The sequence below is a fragment of the Gadus chalcogrammus genome, unplaced genomic scaffold (assembly GCF_026213295.1).
Source record: "Gadus chalcogrammus isolate NIFS_2021 unplaced genomic scaffold, NIFS_Gcha_1.0 GACHA125, whole genome shotgun sequence".
NCBI lineage: Eukaryota > Metazoa > Chordata > Actinopteri > Gadiformes > Gadidae > Gadus > Gadus chalcogrammus.
In genome coordinates, this window is record NW_026613560.1 from 11,287 (window position 1) to 31,493 (window position 20,207).

The 20,207-nt window shown below is 43.0% G+C and overlaps 1 protein-coding gene across 3 annotated transcripts; it reads right to left on the reverse strand.

Annotated features, from left to right (window-relative positions):
* Positions 1–1,097: 1,097 nt before the first annotated feature.
* LOC130378959 (E3 SUMO-protein ligase ZBED1-like) lies at positions 1,098–14,767 on the reverse strand. 3 transcript variants are annotated; one of them, XM_056585546.1, is made up of 3 exons: positions 5,452–14,767; positions 3,406–5,327; positions 1,098–1,397 (listed from the first exon to the last, which is right to left on the reverse strand). In XM_056585546.1, the coding sequence occupies exon 1, from the start codon at positions 10,580–10,582 to the stop codon at positions 9,032–9,034; it is 1,551 nt and encodes a 516-aa protein (XP_056441521.1). In that variant the 5' UTR covers positions 10,583–14,767; the 3' UTR covers positions 1,098–1,397; positions 3,406–5,327; positions 5,452–9,031. The 3 variants fall into 3 exon arrangements, with proteins under 3 accessions (XP_056441521.1, XP_056441520.1, XP_056441522.1); XM_056585545.1 differs by having other exon boundaries at positions 3,406–14,767; XM_056585547.1 differs by lacking the exons at positions 1,098–1,397; positions 3,406–5,327 and having other exon boundaries at positions 5,535–5,553; positions 5,948–14,767.
* Between the last annotated feature and the right edge of the window lie 5,440 nt (positions 14,768–20,207).

Sequence of the window (20,207 nt, forward strand, 5' to 3'; positions counted from 1 at the left end):
AAACAAATAAACGGCATTTGATTTTGTGTCTGTGTGTTTTGTGTGTTGGTTTTTAAAACCCGAAACAGAAAAACAAATAGGGCCTACAAAAATAGATACATTTATAGTTATAGGCTACACCAGAAGGCAGAATGCAGCGAAGAAAAAAGAGCCAACCACCTAAACCAGCAATAGTCTAATTATATTTAGCCTTAGGTTGAATCCCATTACTTGGCTCGCTTCAAAATCTCAGCCCTAACCTTCGCTGTTGCGCGTTCACGCGCCGTGGAGCCATGTCCCAATACCAGTTTAAAGGTAGCTTAAGGGGTAGGGGGAGGGCTAACATCCCTTCAAAATTGAGATTTTCGATGGGCACACTCAAAGCGCTTCAGTTCTGACTTGCACCCACAATACCTTGCGAGAAAACGGAAAATCAAGAAATATCCTAGACAAGATGGAGGGCGAAAAGATGCGACAGGATTGGAAAAACACAAATGTAAGTGTTTTCTCTGTAATTAACTAGTAATTATTTTATTAATTATACTCTGCAGCCTGGCCGCGGGCTTCGAAGCCCGGCCGCGGACTCTCGGAAGGTCGCGAAAGTCTGCGGCCGACTTTCGCGGAAGATCGCGAAAGTCCGCGGCCGACTTTCGCGGGCCGCCCGACCCCGGTTCTCTGCAGCCCGGCCGAGAACCGGGGTCGGGCGGCCCGCGAAAGTCGGCCAGACATGAGGCAACCAACTGCACCACTTAGTCCGAGATGGGGACTCATCTCGGACTCAAACTCACAAAGTTAGCCTCCTCTGGAGCGTCAGGAGGACAGCGTCAGGAGGACATGGCTCCACGCCGGTTCTCTGCAGCCCGGCCGAGAACCAGGGTCGGGCGGCCCGCGAAAGTCCGTCGACCGGGCTGCAGACCGGGCTGCATATCATGTCGTATGATATCCAGATCTTCCATGTTCTAGTGACTCCAGGTTAAAAATAAGCTTTATACTAATATATTATATTATATTAGTAATATTCTATAAGTAATATTATATATACTAATATTATATTATATTAGTAATATTCTATAAGTAATATTATATATACTAATATATTCAATTCAATTCAATTTTATTTGTATAGCCCTTAATCACCATTACAGTCTCAAAGGGCTTAACAGGCCAAATATTTGTGACACCCCCCTTTACCCATGCCCCCACACGGGCAAGAAAAAACTCCCTTGAATCAGCAAGGAAGAAATCTTGAGAAGAAACGCAGTGTAGGGGATCCCTTCTTCCAGGGATGGTCAGGAGTGCAATGGGTGCCACAATTGACATACAGGTAAATACATGCACATCATATTAAAATGGTGATGGGGTTCTGGCCGGTTATCCATGAGGAGAGTCCAGGCATCCAGTCCAGTACCCGCAACACGCTAGAACAGACAGAATAGTGCATTAGAACGGAAAAGTACATAGTGGGAATGTATAATGTAATAAGAAAAGCACAAGCAAACAGAGTAGTCCTTCACTTCACATCTGTCGTTTTCACACTCCAAATGCAAGATTATAGAGGTGCGTTTTGAGCTTTCCTTTGAATAGCTCCACAGAGTCAGCTTCCCTGATCACTGATGGCAGCCTATTCCATAGGAAGGGGGCTCAATAGGCAAACGCTCTCTGTCCAGCCGATTTCTTTTTAACCTTCGGCAATGAAAGAAGGCCCGCTCCCGAAGACCGGAGGGACCGAGAAGGACTATAAGGAATAATCAGGTCCTTCAGGTAGGATGGAGATAATCCATGCAAGGCTTTATAGGTGCATTGCAATAGTCCAGTCTTGACGAAACAAATGCATGAATCAGTGTCTCTGCATCCACTGCAGATAACATTGGTCTGATTCTTGCAATGTTTCTCAGATGGAAAAAGGCAATTCTAGTTATACTTCTTATATGTTGGTCAAAGCATAATTGAGGGTCAAACAGGACACCAAGATTTTTGACAGACGCACTCTGTGGGATGGCGAAGCCATCCAACCACAGAGAGACATCCTCAAACTCTTCCCGGTCCCGCTTCGAGCCGATAACTATCAGCTCTGTCTTCCCAGTATTAAGCTGTAGGAAGTTTTGTGACATACAGCCCTTCACAGCAGCCAGACAGGACTCAACCCTTTGAATCTGGGCCGAGTCCCCGGAATCTACAGGAATGTAGAGCTGGGTGTCACCCGCATAGCAATGGAAACTAATTCCGAAGCTGCGGATAACGTCGCCCAGGGGAAGCATGTAAATTGCAAAAAGTAATGGACCAAGAACCGACCCTTGTGGTACGCCAAAGCGCAATTTACAGTGCTTTGATTCTGCACCCTCATTATGCACAAATTGGGTTCTATCTGTGAGGTACGATTCAAGCCAACCAAGAGCCGTACCCCCGTAACCAACATAGTGTTCAAGACGGTGAAGAAGAGTGCCGTGGTCGATCGTATCAAACGCAGCGCTCAGATCCAATAGCACAAGCATTTTGCTTGTATTTTTATCCAAAGCTAAAAGGATGTCATTTACAACTCTTGTAATAGCAGTTTCAGTTGAGTGGAAATGACGATTTGCTTTGCTACAATCCTTTCCTGTACCTTGGACAGGAAGTGCAGATTCGATATAGGCCGATAGTTCCTGACTAATTCAGGATCTAGGCCAGGCTTTTTGAGTAGCGGTTTTAACACCGCAGCCTTGAAATTGGAGGGAACAATTCCTGTTGAAAATGAAAGATTCATAAGCGAGAGGATTGCAGGCCCCACCGTTGGAAGAAGTTCCTTAAGAACCCTGGAAGGGAGAGGATCCAACATACAAGTTGTTGGCTTTGAGGGCTATCACCCTCTCAAGTTCCACCAAAGGAATTGCCTTAAACTCCAAGAGAGTTGCGTCAGAGTTCACCGTCCTACTTGGCAGGACCCCATCCTGCCCCACAGGATGTGTAGGATTAGCCGCACGGCAAGCATCAATTTCCTCTCTAATTGATTGAATCTTATTCTCAAAGAAATCCATGAATTCACCTGCCACGATCGATGAGCCTACGGTCTGAGTTTGTTTCTGAGTGAGACTCCTCACCGTGTCAAAAATAAACGTAGGATTGTTTCTATTCAAATTAATGATACTGGAAAAGTAGGCATTCCTGGCAATAGTCAGCGCACCCTTATAGGTGAGCAGACTGTTATGCCATGCAAGATGAAAGACCTCAAGTTTAGTCGAGCGCCATTTGCGTTCAAGGATCCTGCAGTTTCGCTTCAAAATGCGCGTTTCTGCATTAAACCAGGGGGCTGGTTTTTTCAATGTTCGTTTTTTAGTTACGTTCGGAGCAACTGAATCAATGGCAACAGACAAGGCAATGTTGAAGTCATCAGTAAGGCACTCCACAGAACCACTATAGTTACAGAGAGGTGCAAGTGAACCAGATAACTTATCTGCCATAGCTGTAATGGTTGCAGGTGTGATGCGGCGACAGCTGAAAGTAGCTTGCTGATCGTCGCAGGGGCAGGATACCACCACCTGGAAAGTAAGCAAAATGTGGTCTGATAAAGCTGAGGTGTAGGAAGAGACCACTAGCTGTGAAATGTCTACACCGCGGGTCAGAACGAGATCCAGCGTGTTTCCACCGATGTGGGTTGGGTGCTGGACGAGCTGTTTGAAGCCAAGCGTATCTGTAATGGACAGAAAAGCCCTTGCGAGGGCATCAGACGGGTTATTCACATGAATGTTGAAATCCCCAATAAGCAAAATATTGTCTGAGTATGTAGCCAGATCAGCTGCAAAGTCAGAAAACTCATCAACAAAAACTGAATACGGTCCTGGGGGACGGTATACTACAGCTAAAACGAAAGAGTCTGGAACTCGTTTCGCTTCTCGGGGAGCTGAGGTGCAGAGCGCTAGCACCTCAAAGGATCTGAAAATATATCTATTATTTGGCTTTAAATTAAGCTTAGAATTAGATATCAGGGCTACTCCACCACCTTTCTTAACTTCTCTAGATACTTGGGTGCTAACGTAATGGGGTGGAGTAGCTTAGTTTAGGGCTAGAAACTCATCTGGTTTTAACCAGGTTTCACAAAGCCCCAGTATGTCGATCTTTTTTTATCAATAATTAGATAATGGACCAAGCGCGCCTTCGACGAAAGCGACCTTATGTTCATGAACCCTATTCTGAGTGCTTCCTTTTTATTATTTTCAGAGGGAGTCCGGTTAACACTCAGCTCTGAAGCGGTCAAGGGGATGCCGCGGTTTCGACATACTGATTGCGGCCCTGGCCTGCGGGTTTTACACCTCGAGACAGCGCGAGGCCGCACCACCGTACATATAGGTACAGCGTTATTTTCAGAGGGAGTCTGGTTAACACTCAGCTCTGAGGCGATCAATGGGATCGCGAGAATTCGACATACTGGTCGCGGCCCTCGCCTGCGGGTTTTACACCTCAAGACAGTGCGACGCCGCACCACGGTACATATACATACACTCAGCTCTGAAACAATTGGTGCAATAGATCCTGGTTCAGCTAACCCAGGGGTCGGCAACCCAAAATGTTCAAAGAGCCATATTTGGCAAAAAAAAAAAAAAACATACCTGTCTGGAGCCGCAAAAACCTAAAAGCCTTATATGAGGCAACATAGCCTACATAAGCTATATGCCTACTTTTAAAATGACAAAGTAGGCCTTGGCTACAATATACAAAATTAGCATTCATCTTTAAATGTTTATTTTCCCTGCAGCGCATCCTGGAGAGAATTACGCACCACGTGACTACAGTACATGTACGATAGGCCAGATGCTGCTTCAAGTTTAGCCTAACTTCCATCACAATATTAATGTGTTATGTTTTGTTGCACTGATTAAATTATAGATATACAAGAATAAATACATATTTTTGGTTGTCATCTTTTATTTTTTGGTCTCCAGAACCAAAACAAAAGTGCATATAGCCTCAGGCTATTTTCAGACAGTGTGGAAAGTTAATTCTCTTCAAACGTCAATATAATTCCCTGTTCAATAACAATCAACAGACTGCTAAACACGCAGAATGTGTTTAAGCTTGCAACTATAAAAATGAAACGGTAGTGCAAATGAGTAGGCTAAAAAAAAAAATCCCCATTACTCAGCGTCAGACATTTAAAAAGTGGCTACAATCGCAAAGCGCAGGCTGCAATTAAAAGACAGCTTGCTTTAAAATTCAACAACAGTCGAAATGAACAAAATTAAAACCAAACAAAACAGATAAACTTCTGTGCATTATCCTCTTCTCTTTAGTTCGCCAATGCCACGGTCAGCGCAACTGTGACACGCAGCAGCATCCTTCTCTTCCCCAGCTTGACACATAGGCTAACATCGAACCTGAGTGATAAAACACAATAATTGTGTCATTCCAAATATACTGACAAAAGCAGAAAGCCATCCATAAAAACAGCCACTTTGTTAGGCTTAAATATGCGCCTATATGAGGGGATGGTTTTCTCACCTGTTCAATGTGACTTCTGTTTTCGGACATCACTGGACAGCTTCTCCACATCGGGCATGTAGTTTGTAACTTTAATCTTGACGCAGGACTGCAAGCTCTCATCTGTGAGGCGGGTGCGGTATTTGGATTTGATATAGTTCATGTTTGAGAAGATCTGCTCGCAGAAATATGTTGATCCAAACATGGATAACACTGCAAATGCGTATTTCTTCATGTTACCATAAGTTTCGGGAAGAGCCTTCCATGTTTGAATGAATGAATGAATGAATGATTTATTTCAAATATGCAACAACAAAACAACAATAATAATGCATCAACAGGAGTCAGCCCTAGTGACTCCTGCACTGATAATGCCGCCAAGCACTCTATATAAAAAAATGCTACAACATATTTGAAAAGGGGTGGGAAGAAGTAAAAACTTGTTCAATCCCACCCCACTTCTTTAAACAATATTAACAGGTCAGAAATCAAAATCAAAACTCAAACTCAAAACTACCTGTTTCCTTCAGACTCATTTCTCATTTTCATGATAAAAAATCTATGTATCAACACTTGCGTATCTGTACACCATACAGATACACATAGATACACACCAGCGTACAACACTTGCATTTCTGTACTCTATACCAATACACATACACACAACCGTACACACGAACACTTGCATATCTGTACACCATACCAGTACACATAGATGCACACAACGTACCAATATATTTCCTGTAAATCCATACATATACATTCCTTCACATACCCATGTTTCCTACTCACTGACACTCTAAAAATGTCAGCCACTCCAACTGCCAGCACCACAGCAACTGTGGAGTCAGCAGAAGGCCGAGCCACCACAGCAAGCGACACCACCCTTAAGACCAATAGCTCACTGCTGATCACACAGTTAACTAGTCATGTTAACAAGTAATGAGACGTCAAAGCCCTCCTTCATTACTATAACTCTGGAAAACCACCTCTTTGTATCTTCTTTTAAACTGTTTCATGCTTGGCCATTGCTTGATCTCCATATTTAAACTGTTCCACAGCTTTACCCCACAAACTGAAATGCAAAAGCCTTTTCTGGTTGTTCGGATGCTGAACCTGTCAAAATTTAGTTTCCCCCTCAAATTATAACTAAGCTGTCTTTCATTAATTAATCATTCATTAATATTATTTGGGAGTTTGTTGTTTTTTGCTTTGTACATTACCTGAGCAGTTTGAAACTTCACCATGTCAGTGAATTTAATAATTTTTGACTGTAGAAATAATGTGAGTATTGTCCAAATATCCAACCTTAGGAATGACACGAATCGCTTTCTTCTGCAGGATAGTTACTGGTGCTAATGAGGTATTGTAGTTGTTCCCCCAGACCTCGACACAGTACATTAGATAAGGCGAAACGAGTGCACAGTAAAGAGTGTGGAGTGATTTATGATCCAAAGCCTGCTTTGCTTTGTTTATTACTGCAATGCTTTTTGACAATTTGGTTTGAACAAGTTTTATGTGTGATTTCCAACTGATTAGATCATCGATCATAACTCCAAGAAATTTAATTTCGTGTACTCTTTCAATTTCCACCCCATCTATTTCCATTTTTACCTGCACATCTCTTTTACCATATCCAAATAGCATAATTTTAGTTTTGGCCAGGTTTAGGGATAATTTGTTGTAATCGAACCAGTTTTTTAGTTTGATCATTTCCTCAGTAAGATCCTTCAGAAGCTCAGCGAGATCGTCTCCTGAGCAGAAGATGTTTGTATCATCCGCAAACAGGACTAATTTCAGTAGCTTGGACACTTTGCATATATCATTAATGTACAGTATAAACAACTTTGGACCCAGTACTGACCCTTGAGGTACGCCGCAAACAATGTCCAAGCATGAAGAGCAGTAATCACTAGGGTTGCACATCTCTCTGTGATAAACGATTAGATACGCATCTAGATACACAGGTTACGATTCGATTCAAAAACGATATCCTTTTATTAGACCGATTCGATACAAATCGATAAAGTGTAAGAACGATTCGATTCGATTCTACGGTTAATATTTGTTGTAGATATTTTATAAAATAAAGAAGCCAATTCTGTGAAATGACAGTACAATATTTTCTTTTCAAATATGTAAAAGACCACATATCCCCAAGCATTGTTGCTTTATGGCACTGGTAAAAATAAAATTAAAATAAAACTAACAACAACAAAATCACATGTCAATGTATTTATTTTTAGACATGGACCAAAGAGGTAGAAAAATCACAACCTGAGCATAGTGTTTGGAAAACAAAGGTGCAAGTTACAAGTTACAAACTGAAAAATGTAAGCAGCAGCAGATTGAGGGCACCGCAGGAATTGATAATGGGTTCAGAACCTGTGACCTATAAACAAACCATGTAACCAAAACCTTATGACATCTCAAAATGTGTCAGAGGGGGAAGAACAAAGCAGCAACCACATTCTTATCTCAACAATGCTTAACACACAGTGACAAGTGCATTATGTAAAAGATTAAAGGAAATAAATATGTAACATATTAACATATGTAACATTAACACATGTATTAAACATATGTATAAAATAAATCAAACTGCTGCTTTTTTTTTTTTACAAATCTTCTTCATTCAAGTCTCACTATCCTTGTTGTTTTTGGGGGACAGGTTTTTCTTCAGGAATATCAATTGATCCACGTGCTCAGGTTTGAGTAGACTGCGTTTAGAGGAAACAATATCTCCCGCAGTACTAAACACCCGCTCAGATGCCACACTGGTGGCCGGGATACAGAGGTATTTTTTAGCCAGAGACGACAGCAGTGGCAAGTCCTGCTGCTCTTTCCACCACTGCAGTGGGTTTTTTTGCAGGGACAACAGATCACGCTCTCTGTACCTCTTGACTTCTTCGTTGGCCTTGTCTCTTACAGATCTAGCTCTCATCCTCACTTCAAAGTCTTTTCCCAACAGCTGGTCCAACGCTGACATTTTCTTATTTTTGAGAGGAGGGTCATCATCTGAAATAGAAAACAATTACCGTATATTACTGGCTTTGTTTGTCATGACTCAGTGGCACTTTTTTTCTACCTGTCTTTACCATTTTATATATGAACCTTCATCTGATGTTCAGAATGAATTTATATTGGCACTTTTGTTCACATCAGTAAAAGTTGTATTATCATCATCATTATTATACTCTTTTTCTTTGCATGCCGATTATCTCATTACATTGAATCTGTTGTTGTATGCTAATATTTTATGGCTGCATGAGTTTAAGCCAAAGTCAACTCTTTCTTGGTCACAAGTTATAAAATACACAAACCTTTAGGCTCATCTTGGGTCTGGGGTGCATCAATGCTAATGTCCAGATCTCCAAGGGCAGGTTCAGTCTGACATGGATTTGTCTGCAGTGGGCCTCTGAATTGGATCCCCTGCTGCCTTGAAATAAAATATAAAAGACAGTTAGTGTGTAGTAACAGCAGTCAGAATAAAAAGTTGAAATCTCAATACTTTAATTAAGCCTAAAATGGCTATGCTAACAAAATCCAGCCTTAAACGTTCCATTGAAACCCCTTAAAACCACTTTTTTTGATCCCACGTTTATCCTAACAAACATTTTGGCTTTAGGAACATCCACGGCGTAAATAAGTTAAGAACACTCAAGGGATAACAGTGTGTTGGGAGATTTACCTTGTTATGCAGGGATGTAGCTTCTGCTGTTATGCTTGTGAACGTCCGCTCAGCATCATGGTCAGTCAGGAAGGGCAGAGACTTGAAGCGGGGGTCCAGAGCTGTTGCAGTGTAGAACAGATCATCCAGGCCAGTGTAGCGCTTCTCCAAGTCATTTCTGAATGCTTGTTTCATCTCTCTGATTACCGCTGAGTCTTCATCTGATGCTTCAAAGTTCTTTTTAAGCTTTGCTCTGACAGGACAAATCATTGAGAGTGTGGGCCGCTTGTCTTCACACATGCTGGTGGTCACAAGTTTGACCGGCGCCATCAGCTTCACAATATCTACAACATCGCAGAAGTCTTTGTCCTTAAGAGTGTTAACCTCTTCTCCTCTTCTGAGATCCCTGGACATGAGTGCAGCAGAAATGGCAGGCTGTTGTTCCAGTAAGCGTTCAAGCATGTCATGGGAACTGTTCCAACGGGTGGACACATCTTGGATGAGTTTGTGGATAGGCAAGGCCAGTTGTTTCTGTTTGTCTTGTAAAATTTCTGCTGCTCTGACACTGCGGTGAAAAAAGCCAACCACTCTCCTCACCCTTCCCAGCAACCTTTCTACCGTGTCCACTTTGAAGGCTTTCTGTGTGGCCAGATTTATAGTGTGTGCGAAGCACATGAGGTGAGGGCTCATCTCTGCTTCCACGCCAGCTAAAACCATGTTTGAAGCATTGTCCGTTACCAGGGCTGGCTCTTTATCAAAAAGTTTCCAGTCAATACATGCCTGTTTCAGTAGAGCACCAATATTCTTTCCAGTGTGAGATCCTTTGAATGCCCTGGTCTGCAACACATGAACATTTAACGTCCAATCCGGAGTGATGTGGTGGGCTGTGATCGTCACATAAGACTCCGTTGCACATGACGTCCAAGCGTCACTTGTTATTGCCACTCGCTCTGCATTTGCCAGTTCTTTTTCAACTTGGCTCTTAACTTGTGTATACAACGCTGGCATGCACGTGTTGGTGATATGATTTCGGGAGGGTATCTTATACCTGGGCTCTAATGTATGGATCAAATCCTGAAATCCTTCCCACTCAACTATATTATACGGACATAATCCTTTAGCGATAAAACGCGTTATTGATGCTGTGATTTCCTTGGCACGTGCTGAGTTTTGACCAAGTTGCGCAAACATGTTAGAAATAACCGGCTGTGTGCTACTGCTTGCAGTGCGCTCCTGCTCGTTGGTGCGGGTCTCACCGATGTATTCCTGACCGTGTCTCCTCCTAGCATGCTGGTCGAGATTTGTAGTGCTGCCGGTGTACGTTAAGGATGCTCTACACAGCTTACAAACAGCACGGCTTCTGTCGAGCTTCCCTTCCTTCTTGTAAAACCCAAAAACAGTCCACACTTTGGATTTTTGTTTCCCCGGTGCATTGAAAATCTTTTCATCATTATCACCGCTGACCTCCTTAACCCCCTCCATTTTCCTTCTTGTCACTTGTCACTCATTCACGGGCAGCTTCAGCTCTCGCGTTGTTTTAGAGACGCTGTCGCTGACGCAAACTGTAAGTGTGTGAAGCCGACAACCGATTCTAAGTGTCGCGATACCCGATCCATGACTCTACAACCGATTAATCTAGATATTCACAGCTAATTCCTATCGATTAAGGAGGCTGCTACCGATGCAGCCGTATCTCTCACTTGTTAAACCGAATATCCGGTCGCATCGGTTTATCGTTCACAACCCTAGTAATCACCCAACTTCACAAACTGTTTTCTCCCGTTAAGATAACTTTTAATCCAATCTAGAACAACTCCTCTTACTCCGTATTTTTCCAGTTTGCAAATTAAAATGTCATGGTTGATTGTGTCGAATGCTTTTTTTAAATCGATAAACACTCCAATTGCCTGTTGTTTCTTGTCTATAGCCGTTGTGATTTCCTCTATTGATTCTATTATTGCTGATGATGTTGATCTATTTGATCTAAATCCATATTGACTGTCAGAAAGTAGTTGATGCTTTTCTAAAAAAGCTTCTAACCTGGAGTTGAAGAGTTTTTCTAGAATCTTGGAGAATTGTGGAAGTAAAGAGACAGGTCTGTAATTTGTGAAGTTGTGTTCCCAGCTTTGTATAATGGTATAACCTTAGCAGTCTTCATTCCATCGGGAAATATCCCGGTTTGAAATGATAAATTGAATATATGAGTCAGTGGTTTTACAATTGCCGGTATTACCAGTTTGACTAGAGCCATATCCATGTCTTGAAAATCAGTGGATCTTTTGTTTTTGCAGTTGTTTACAATGTCCAAAATGTCAGCATCGTCCACTGCCTTTAAGAACATAGAACTGGGATTTCTATCTACCAGTTTCTCCAACATTTCACCAGTTGTCCCTGGATCCGGAATTTTTTCTGCCAAATCCGGCCCCATATTAAAACTGTTAGCTACTTCTTCCATGTTATAGTTATTTTTGTCCTTATCAATAAAGAACTGCGGATACTTGTCAGAAGCAGAGTTCTTTCTTATAATACTGTTTAAAAGATTCCATATTCCTTTGATATTGTTTTTATTATCCTCCAGAATTTTTTTATAATACTCTTTTTTATTTGCCCTTATAATATGAGTTAGCTTATTTTTATATTTTTTATATTTGTTATCTGCTTCTACTGTTTTCAGTCTTATAAATTCTCTGTAGAGTCTGTTTTTTTCTTTTTGCAGGCACTCTGTAATCCTTTTGTGATCCAGGGACAGCTGGTGTAATTCTTTTTGCAATTCCACTCCTTTACAGGACAATTTTTATCATACAGTGTCTTAACAATCCTCATGAATGTGTCGTAAGCACTATTTGAATCACCCTTCACATATACCACCTCCCATTGCAGCTCCCCCAAGTCGTTATTTAACAGTTTGATGGATTCCTCCGTCCTTGTGCGTTTGTACTGTTTTGGCCTATCTGCCCTGGTTATCTTGTAATTACCATTGTACACCACAAAAACTGGTAGATGGTCAGTGATGTCCTTGATTAATAAACCACTCTCTGATTTATTTTCAATGTCATTTGTGAAAATGTTGTCAATTAGGGTGGCAGAATAGGAGGTGATTCTACTGGGCCTTGTGATTTTGGGAAACAGGCTCACACTGTACATTGTTTTAATAAAAGTATCAATGGCTGAGTAGTTACTTGGATTTAGGAGGTCAATATTAAAATCACCGCAAACAAAAACAACTTTGTTGCAAAACTTTGAGAACATAGAGTCAATCCAGTTAGTGAAGATTTCAATACTTGTTCCTGGGGTTCTTTAAATACAGCTTATTATGATGTTTTTTTATTTCTCCATACAGATTTCTATTGTTATGCATTCCAGTACATTGTCCATTGTTACTGTCATTTCATCAACTCTGTGAAATTGTAAATCACGAAAATCCCCAATCCTCCCCCTCCTTTATTTTGTCTGTTGATGTTAACCAAGTCATAGCCCTCTAGTATAGTTGGTCTCCTCCCCCTCAGTGATCCAGGATTCAGATATAGCAATTACGTGAAAAGGAATGGCAAATGTATGTAAATAGTCCTTGATTGCATGGACATTTTTGCTCAAATGCCTGCTGTTAAAGTGAATTATTGTCAGTTTTCCAGTAAACTCAATTTTTGCATTGAACTGCTCACTAGTGTAATAATGACAGTTCTCATTGAGGTTGAAGAAAAAGTTATTGTCCGGGTCTATATCTTGATCAATATCCTGTGTTTGGTGATCTGTGTATTCAGAAGGTTTCAGCTGAACATGCTCGTAATCAGTAATCAAGTCAGATAAACGGGTAATGTCATCCTGGGATTGGTGTGAATTGACAGTGCGCCAGGGATGGAAATTAACACCCGCCACACGCCATTTGCGGGTGGATTTGTATGGTGGCGGGTGAATTGTGTCACTTCACCCGCCACTGTGGCGGGTAATACTTTCCAGTCAGGTCCGATCAAATTTGCATATCTCATACATTCGTTATATACGGCGCTGCACAGTTCCACAACCATTACTGTCAACATCCGGGCCCCTTCTTCCTCTACGCCTCTTTTGCTGAACTGCGACTGTCAATATCCGGGATAATATCGGTAACAGGGCTCTCAAGTCTCACGCGTTCGGCATGAGACACACGCAATTCAACCCATGCACACGCTCACACGCCACACGGTAGGGTAACCAGACGTCCTCTTTTGCCCGGACTGCCCTCTTTTTGACACACTTTTAAAAAATGTGTGTCGGAATTTCAAAATCGTCCGGGATTTTATTAAAGCCTCATATATGTTCACATTGAATTTGAGTTGCGTTTCTCTGGGTCGTTCACAAACTAGTTAGGCTACGCCCTCCCCTACTCAGTTCTGTTCGCTTCGCATTGGTGGAAGTGAGTAGGGGGAGTGGTTAAGTAGAGCCTTCAGATTGGACGGTTTGACCTACTCAGTTACCGTCGTGTTTTGTATTTATTATTTTACCATTATTGTTTTATAGGGACAAACATTAACACATTTCTCCTACAGGGGATTGATAAAGTTCTATCTATTGAACAGAAAGAAACACTTGGTCATACTTTACCACAGCATTGGCCTACTGAATGCCACAGATATATTTTCAGCATTGGACTGAATGCCACACATATTTTCTTCTGAATATTAGTGTTAAGGGCATATAATGCTTACTATCATACGTTAGTTACCATGTCTGTGTGGACACATTTGTATGCAGTCACATGTAAATACAAAAAAACAAATGTTCCTATTGACTTATGATGGTGTAGCCATGCATGTTGTTTTATTATTAATATGTCAATTCGTTTTTTAATGAAAATACTTTGTATAGATGAATTATCCCCAAACTTGTCATCGTAACACCAACTGATGTGTATGAAAAACACTTTTCTTATCTATTGTTACTATTATATTGTTTAAAATGTACGCATATATTGAAAAATATATAGCGTATAAAAAGTGGCTGGTAAAAAAGATGAGTGGCTGGTAGATTTTTAAATCTACCTGCAACAGTGGCTGGTGGGCAAAAAAGTTAATTTCAATCTCTGCAGTGCGCGTGTTGGAATGTAGAGCGTCAGTGTCTGGTGTGGTGGACACTTTAGCGTGTTGTGAGACAGATGTCATGTCAGTACTTGCCCAACTCCTCGATGCTCCTGATGACCATCACTTTGGCCTCCTCTGGAGTATCGCCGTTGAGTTTGATGAACACTTTGCAGTTCCTCGTCCAGGTTTGTTGAATCTTCCTCAGATCGCGTGCTTCTTTTGCTATGTTGGCATTGCGTTTAACCAGGTGCTCGTTCATGTAAACATCCGTCCCCTTCAGCTTCTTCCACTCCTTCAGCAGTGCGATTTTGTGCTTTCTGTTAGAAAATCTCAGGATAACTCTCGGGGTGTCGGGTCGCTGATCTCTGTTATCGTTGGTGCGCTCCGTTTTGCGCTTCCTCATGGGCAGCGGGTGACAAGCCTCAATGTGGCTGCAGTCGAGGTGGATGTCCTTAGCCTGTAGAAAGGCTACCACCTGTTGCTCCGCAGAAGCCACATCTTCCTCCTCTGGCTCTGTCCGTTGTTAGTGGCCACTGCTCGTGCGAATGACCGGGGTCGGATAAGAAGCCCAGATATGATAACATCATTGATCCGAGAATATTGCTCCAGATTCGTCATCCTGTCATCCAGCTCTCTGATTTTCTCATCTCTGTACTTGTTCTCTGTGTCGATGGCGGTCAACTTCTCGAGCAGTCTGTGAATCTCGATCTGCTTCTCCTTCACAGCAGCCACCTCATCTCTCAGAGCATCAATGACTTTCTTCAGTTCACTGTAGTCCACCTTGGGGGGCATAGCCGCTGGCGTTCGTAGCCTAAAGGCTAACTGTTAGCCGCTAGGTTAGCCACGTTAGCCTCTCTCCTCTCCCTCTCCTGGTATTCTGTGTTCAATGTGGTTGTGTCCCTTGAGTCCCTTGAGATGTTTCAAACACAAGTTTCTCAGGTGTTGGGAGGCTTTCGATTTCGCTCCACTTGTGGCTTTGGGCAGCGTGGGCTTTCTGGCGGCTGACGTCTTCAAGCTCTGCTGTCAGACGTTTGAATTTGCCAACCCACATTTCTTTGTCGGCTATATCGGCAATTTCCATTTCGAGCTCAGCTGGATCAATTCCTGGGAATGTTTTCAGCAAGGAAGGGTCAATTTCCAGGGGTGTGACGGGGAAAGACAGAGTCACCTTTTCCTTTCGGAATTCACTAAATCTGCCCCCAATCGAGCTTGCATGTCAACGATTGCACCTTGCAAATAATCACTATTGAGTGTGTGATCGTGATGGGCGTCTTTGAACTCTCTCAGGGATGAGAAGTGGGAGAGCGTGCCTCGCTGTACATCCCTGGCCAATACTGTCAGCTTGCCCTCAAATGACAAAACGGCTTCCAGCATTTGAAGCGCAGTGTTTCCCCGCTCCTGGAGACTTTCGTTGAGCGTGTTTAGATGACATGTCATGTCAACCATGAAATGCAGTTTTTCCAGCCAATTTGTGTCGTCCAGTTGTGGGTAGTTGAGGCCTTTGGTTTTCAGAAAGGTGTTAACGTGCTCTAAACACGCAACAAAGCGACGCAAAACTTCGCCCCTGGATAGCCAGCGGACCTTGTTGTGCAGCAGGAGATCCGCATATTCGCTCTCAACTTCCTCTAGCAATGCACGGAACTGGCTGTGGTTTAGTGCTTTTGCGAGTATTTTGTTGACAATTTGGATGACATCACCTCCATACACTCCGCTGGGAATGTTTGCGCACACAGCGCCTCTTGGTGCAATATGCAATGGAATGCAAGCAGATCTCGATCCAATGCTTTCTGTAGTAACGTCACAAACCCCTTTTGCGACCCTCTCATACTCGGTGCACCGTCTGTAGCGACTGAAATCAGGTGGCCACTGTGTATTCCTTTGTCATTTAAACACTGTAGCACAGCGTCGCAGATGTCCTCCCCCCGTGTTTGGCCTTTTAGTGGTATCAATTCGATCATTTCTTCTTGCGGCCCATCAGAGTTCATGTACCTGCATAGCAGAGCTGTCTGTTCGATATCCGTCACGTCACACGACTCATCACAGGCAATTGAGAAAGCTGGAGTTGAATTGATGTCCTTGATTTGCTGATCGGTGATATTGTTTGCCATTTTAATTGCCCTCTCCTTCACTGTTTTTGCGGAGAGAGGCATGTCTTTAATTTTCTGAATGATCTCGGTAATGTTTTTGAAGTCCGAAAATAGGTGCTCTGACATTTTAATGAATGAATCCTTCATGTACTCGCCATCTGTGAATGGTTTTCCACGCTTTACTATCTCCCGGGCTGCAACAAAACTCGCAGCAGTAGTAGAGTTTGGAGATGCAATCCACTTCTTGAAACGGCCTTCAAATTTCTCCACCAGCACTGCAATTGCACTTTTCCTCTCAGTTCCAACTGGGTGATCGGCAGCAAATTTAGCGTGCTTTAGCTGGAAATGTCGCTCCGAATTGCTCTTCTTGTTCTTCGACAACTTCTCATTGCAAATCAAACATGCCGGCAACCCTTCAGCATTGGCAATGAACGCATACAGTTCAGTCCATTCTTCCTTAAATCCTCTGTTTTCATCGGCAATCTTCCTATTTTTTCCTTTTAAATCCATGGCCCTTAACTCACACCCGTTTGTTTACTTGCTGTGTCGCAGGCTAGGACGTAACTTTGCTATTGCGCGCCATTCTGAAATTAGGTATTTTAAATATATTTACAACTACGTAAATTTTTACAGCATACAAATGTTTATGTCATGTTTACCCCTTAAGAAACCATATTCAAAAAACCAACAATAAAAAAAAACGTCTTTTTTCATTTTCACACATTTTTGCAAAGCTCCAGGGAGCCACAAGGGGGGTGCTAAAGAGCCGCATGCGGCTCTGGAGCCGCAGGTTGCCGACCCCTGAGCTAACCCATCTGCTGTTCTAGACTCTGCAACGTAGACTATCATGTATTATATATATATATATATATATATATTATATTATATTATATTAGTAATATTACATGGTTAATCTATGTATTTTTTTGGCAGTACTATATTGTGTACATAGCTATTATATATATATATATACGATGGCCATATCAACCAGTTCTGGCATATAATTTCTTATTCGTTTTCTTTCAGGACGAAGATGTGATCCTCCACCATTCTCTCAAAAGCTGAGAGAGTGTGTGTGTGTGTGTGTATTTTTAGGTGTGCGTGTGTGTGTATTTTTAGATGCGTGTGTGTGTATTTTAAGATGTGTGGTTCAGTGTTTCTTATTTAAATAAAGTGTTTCTTCTAAAGTGTTCCTTGTTCATAACCGATTATTATCTAAGGGTGCACTCACACTAGGCCATCTGGCCGTGGCAGCACCTAACCGTGCTCAAATCTGCCAGTGTGAGTGTGGCCAGTCTGGCCAGGCCGGGCCAATTTGGCCACTTGGGAGAGGTGTGCTGCTACGGCACGGGCCGCTACGGTACAGATGCTAATGAGCCGACACACGCACACGCACGGCTACGCAACCTGAGCTGGATGACGTATAGTCAATGCAACGACCACGGACATAATAAAGGCGACGAGCCTTCTTTCCCATTAAACATCGCGTCAAGCGGTTCAACTGTTGGTGTGTTCTCTGTGTTGTTGTCCATTGTTGTTAAAACTCTGACTGGCGGCAGACTTTATTATGGTCCATGCAGCGGACGCTTGGTGATGACGTGTTACAACGTGATGACGTATGTACAAGAGCCTTCCGTGGCCAGGCCACAGCTGCGACGGCCAACGGCCACGGCCAGATGGCCTAGTGTGAGTGCAGGCCAGAGAACAATGGGGCCATTTGAGCACGGTTAGGTGTGAAAACGGCCAACGGCCACGGCCAGATGGCCTAGTGTGAGTGCACCCTAATACCACCTTTAACATGTAGCTAAGTGACATTCAAAATAAAGGTATATTACGAGGGACAAATGGTATTAATATATTTTTTTTAATACTTTATTTAAACATGGCAATTACAAAATATAAATACCATTTCAGGTTAAACATCTTTACAATGGGTCTTGCTCGTTGCCCGAGACAATGGCAGCCAGTCTGTCTCTTGTAACATTACCAGGGGTCTGGTTATCTGCTAGGGGGCACGGGGAGGCCATGATGACGTCACAGGGTAGGGTTGTCCCATTTGGTAGGGGATCGGTTAGGGGTAGCAATGAGCTATGAGGGTAAGGGTTAGGGTTGAGATGTAGGGTTGAGACAGTGAGCAAAGAAACGGGATTGGGCCTTAGTTATGGCCGCACTTGAACCTTATGGTGATTTTATTCGTGAACTATTTGACACTAGAAAGACACGACGCGATCAGTACCGCTCTAAAGCAATCTGGTGCCCCGAAGTACTCCGTTATGAAGGTGAGGAGGTTATGTGTTGAGCACAACCTTCGAAGAAGAAATCTAGTTTCCGATTTAGTTTCAGATCGTCCACTCGCAGACTCAGGCCCCGTCCACACAAAGCCGATTTCATGGCGAAACCGCAAAGGTCTTGTACGGTTCGGCCTTCCGTCCACACGAAGCCGGCGAATCCGCCGACCGAAACCGCAAACTTCTGAAACCACCCTCGGAGGTGGTTTCAAATCTACCCGGTTTCGTTTTGGATTCGTGTGGACGCCTGAAACCGACTGAAACCGTAAACCATGACGTCATCGCCCCACCCCTCGACCCTCTAGCCAATGACTGTTAAGCCCGCGGAGTCTCAGAACTCACAACAACAAGGATTTCTGTAGCAGAAGCAGAGCCCCTTATGGGCCTGGAATGTGTACTACAGCGTTTCTACAGATCTACCCGGTTTCGCTTGACTCCGTCTTTACGGAGATACTGCGAAACCGGATAGATCGAAACCGTAACGGTTTCGCCTGTTTCGGCTTCGTGTGAACGGGGCCTAAGTCGCCGGCTCCCATGGGAAACAATAAAGCTGGCCATTGTAGAATGCGAGAGACTCGATGGAACGTTTGAAACGTCTTTATATGTATTATTATTATTATTTATTTTTAAACAACCTCTTGCCTACAGAGCAAGCGTCTCTATCGATTGGGCCACGGCCACGGTGACCACACTGTTGGAACTGGATTTACTAATATATATCTATATCTGACGCTACAACTAACAACAAATGAGAGGAGAACTCCTCAAAGCAGATCTGTGCTAAACTGATTTGGTCTGCTTGTCTTGTTCAGCGATTGGGCGCAAACACTTCAAATGCATTGGCTGAGAGAAAAGAAGGGCAGAGATTATTAGCATACTAGAGAGACGCCGTATTTTACGCCGTTGAGATGTGCACAAACGCGGCGTATTTTATGCGCAGTTTGATGCTCAAAAATGCGCTTTTTACACGCGCTCATGAAAGGCTTAATTGCGGCGTAAAAAGCTGCGTTTTTTTGAGCAAGACGGCGTAAAATACGCAGTTTTTCTACATTTTAGGGCGTTTTTTTACAGCGTAATGAATGAGTGATTGAGTGATACGGGTCTAATTGATGCCGTTTTCCGGCGGGAATGGCTTGCCATGCAAAATTGCGTTTTTTACGGCGTAATGAAGGTGATACGTGACTGAATGAGGTCATTTTCTGTCAGGGTTGGCTTGCCATATAATAGGACAGTGGCGTGAAGTGTAGCAGGGCGGCGCATCGCCGCCGCCGGTGTGGGGGTGTAGGCCTACATAGAAATGTTCTGTTTTGAGGCGCGCCGTTCTGCAGCGGTGTGTTTTGGATTTAGTCTTCTCCAAATAGAATGTAGCCTACAGTATGTCTGTTGGACCCTACAAAATTCAAAACATTACAAAACCACCCCGATTTATCCATGTACAATATATGTGCTCTGATCAGGGAAACATTTAATACAACTGATATTGTTTGACCTCTCCTGGAACCGTCACCTTATCGTGGTGGAGAGGTTTGCGTGTCCCTGTGAACCTGAGAGCTGTGTTGTCTGGAGCCTTGTGCTCCTGGTAGGGTCTCTCATGGCAGAGTGGTCTCAGGTGAGGGGCCAGACTAAGAATGGTTCAAAAAACTCCAATGAATAACGGAAAAAGAGGAGATGTGAC

Bases quoted from the DNA above. Each gene is read 5' to 3' on its own strand.
- LOC130378959 (XM_056585546.1), bottom strand. From the start codon at position 10,582: ATGGAGGGGGTTAAGGAGGTCAGCGGTGATAATGATGAAAAGATTTTC.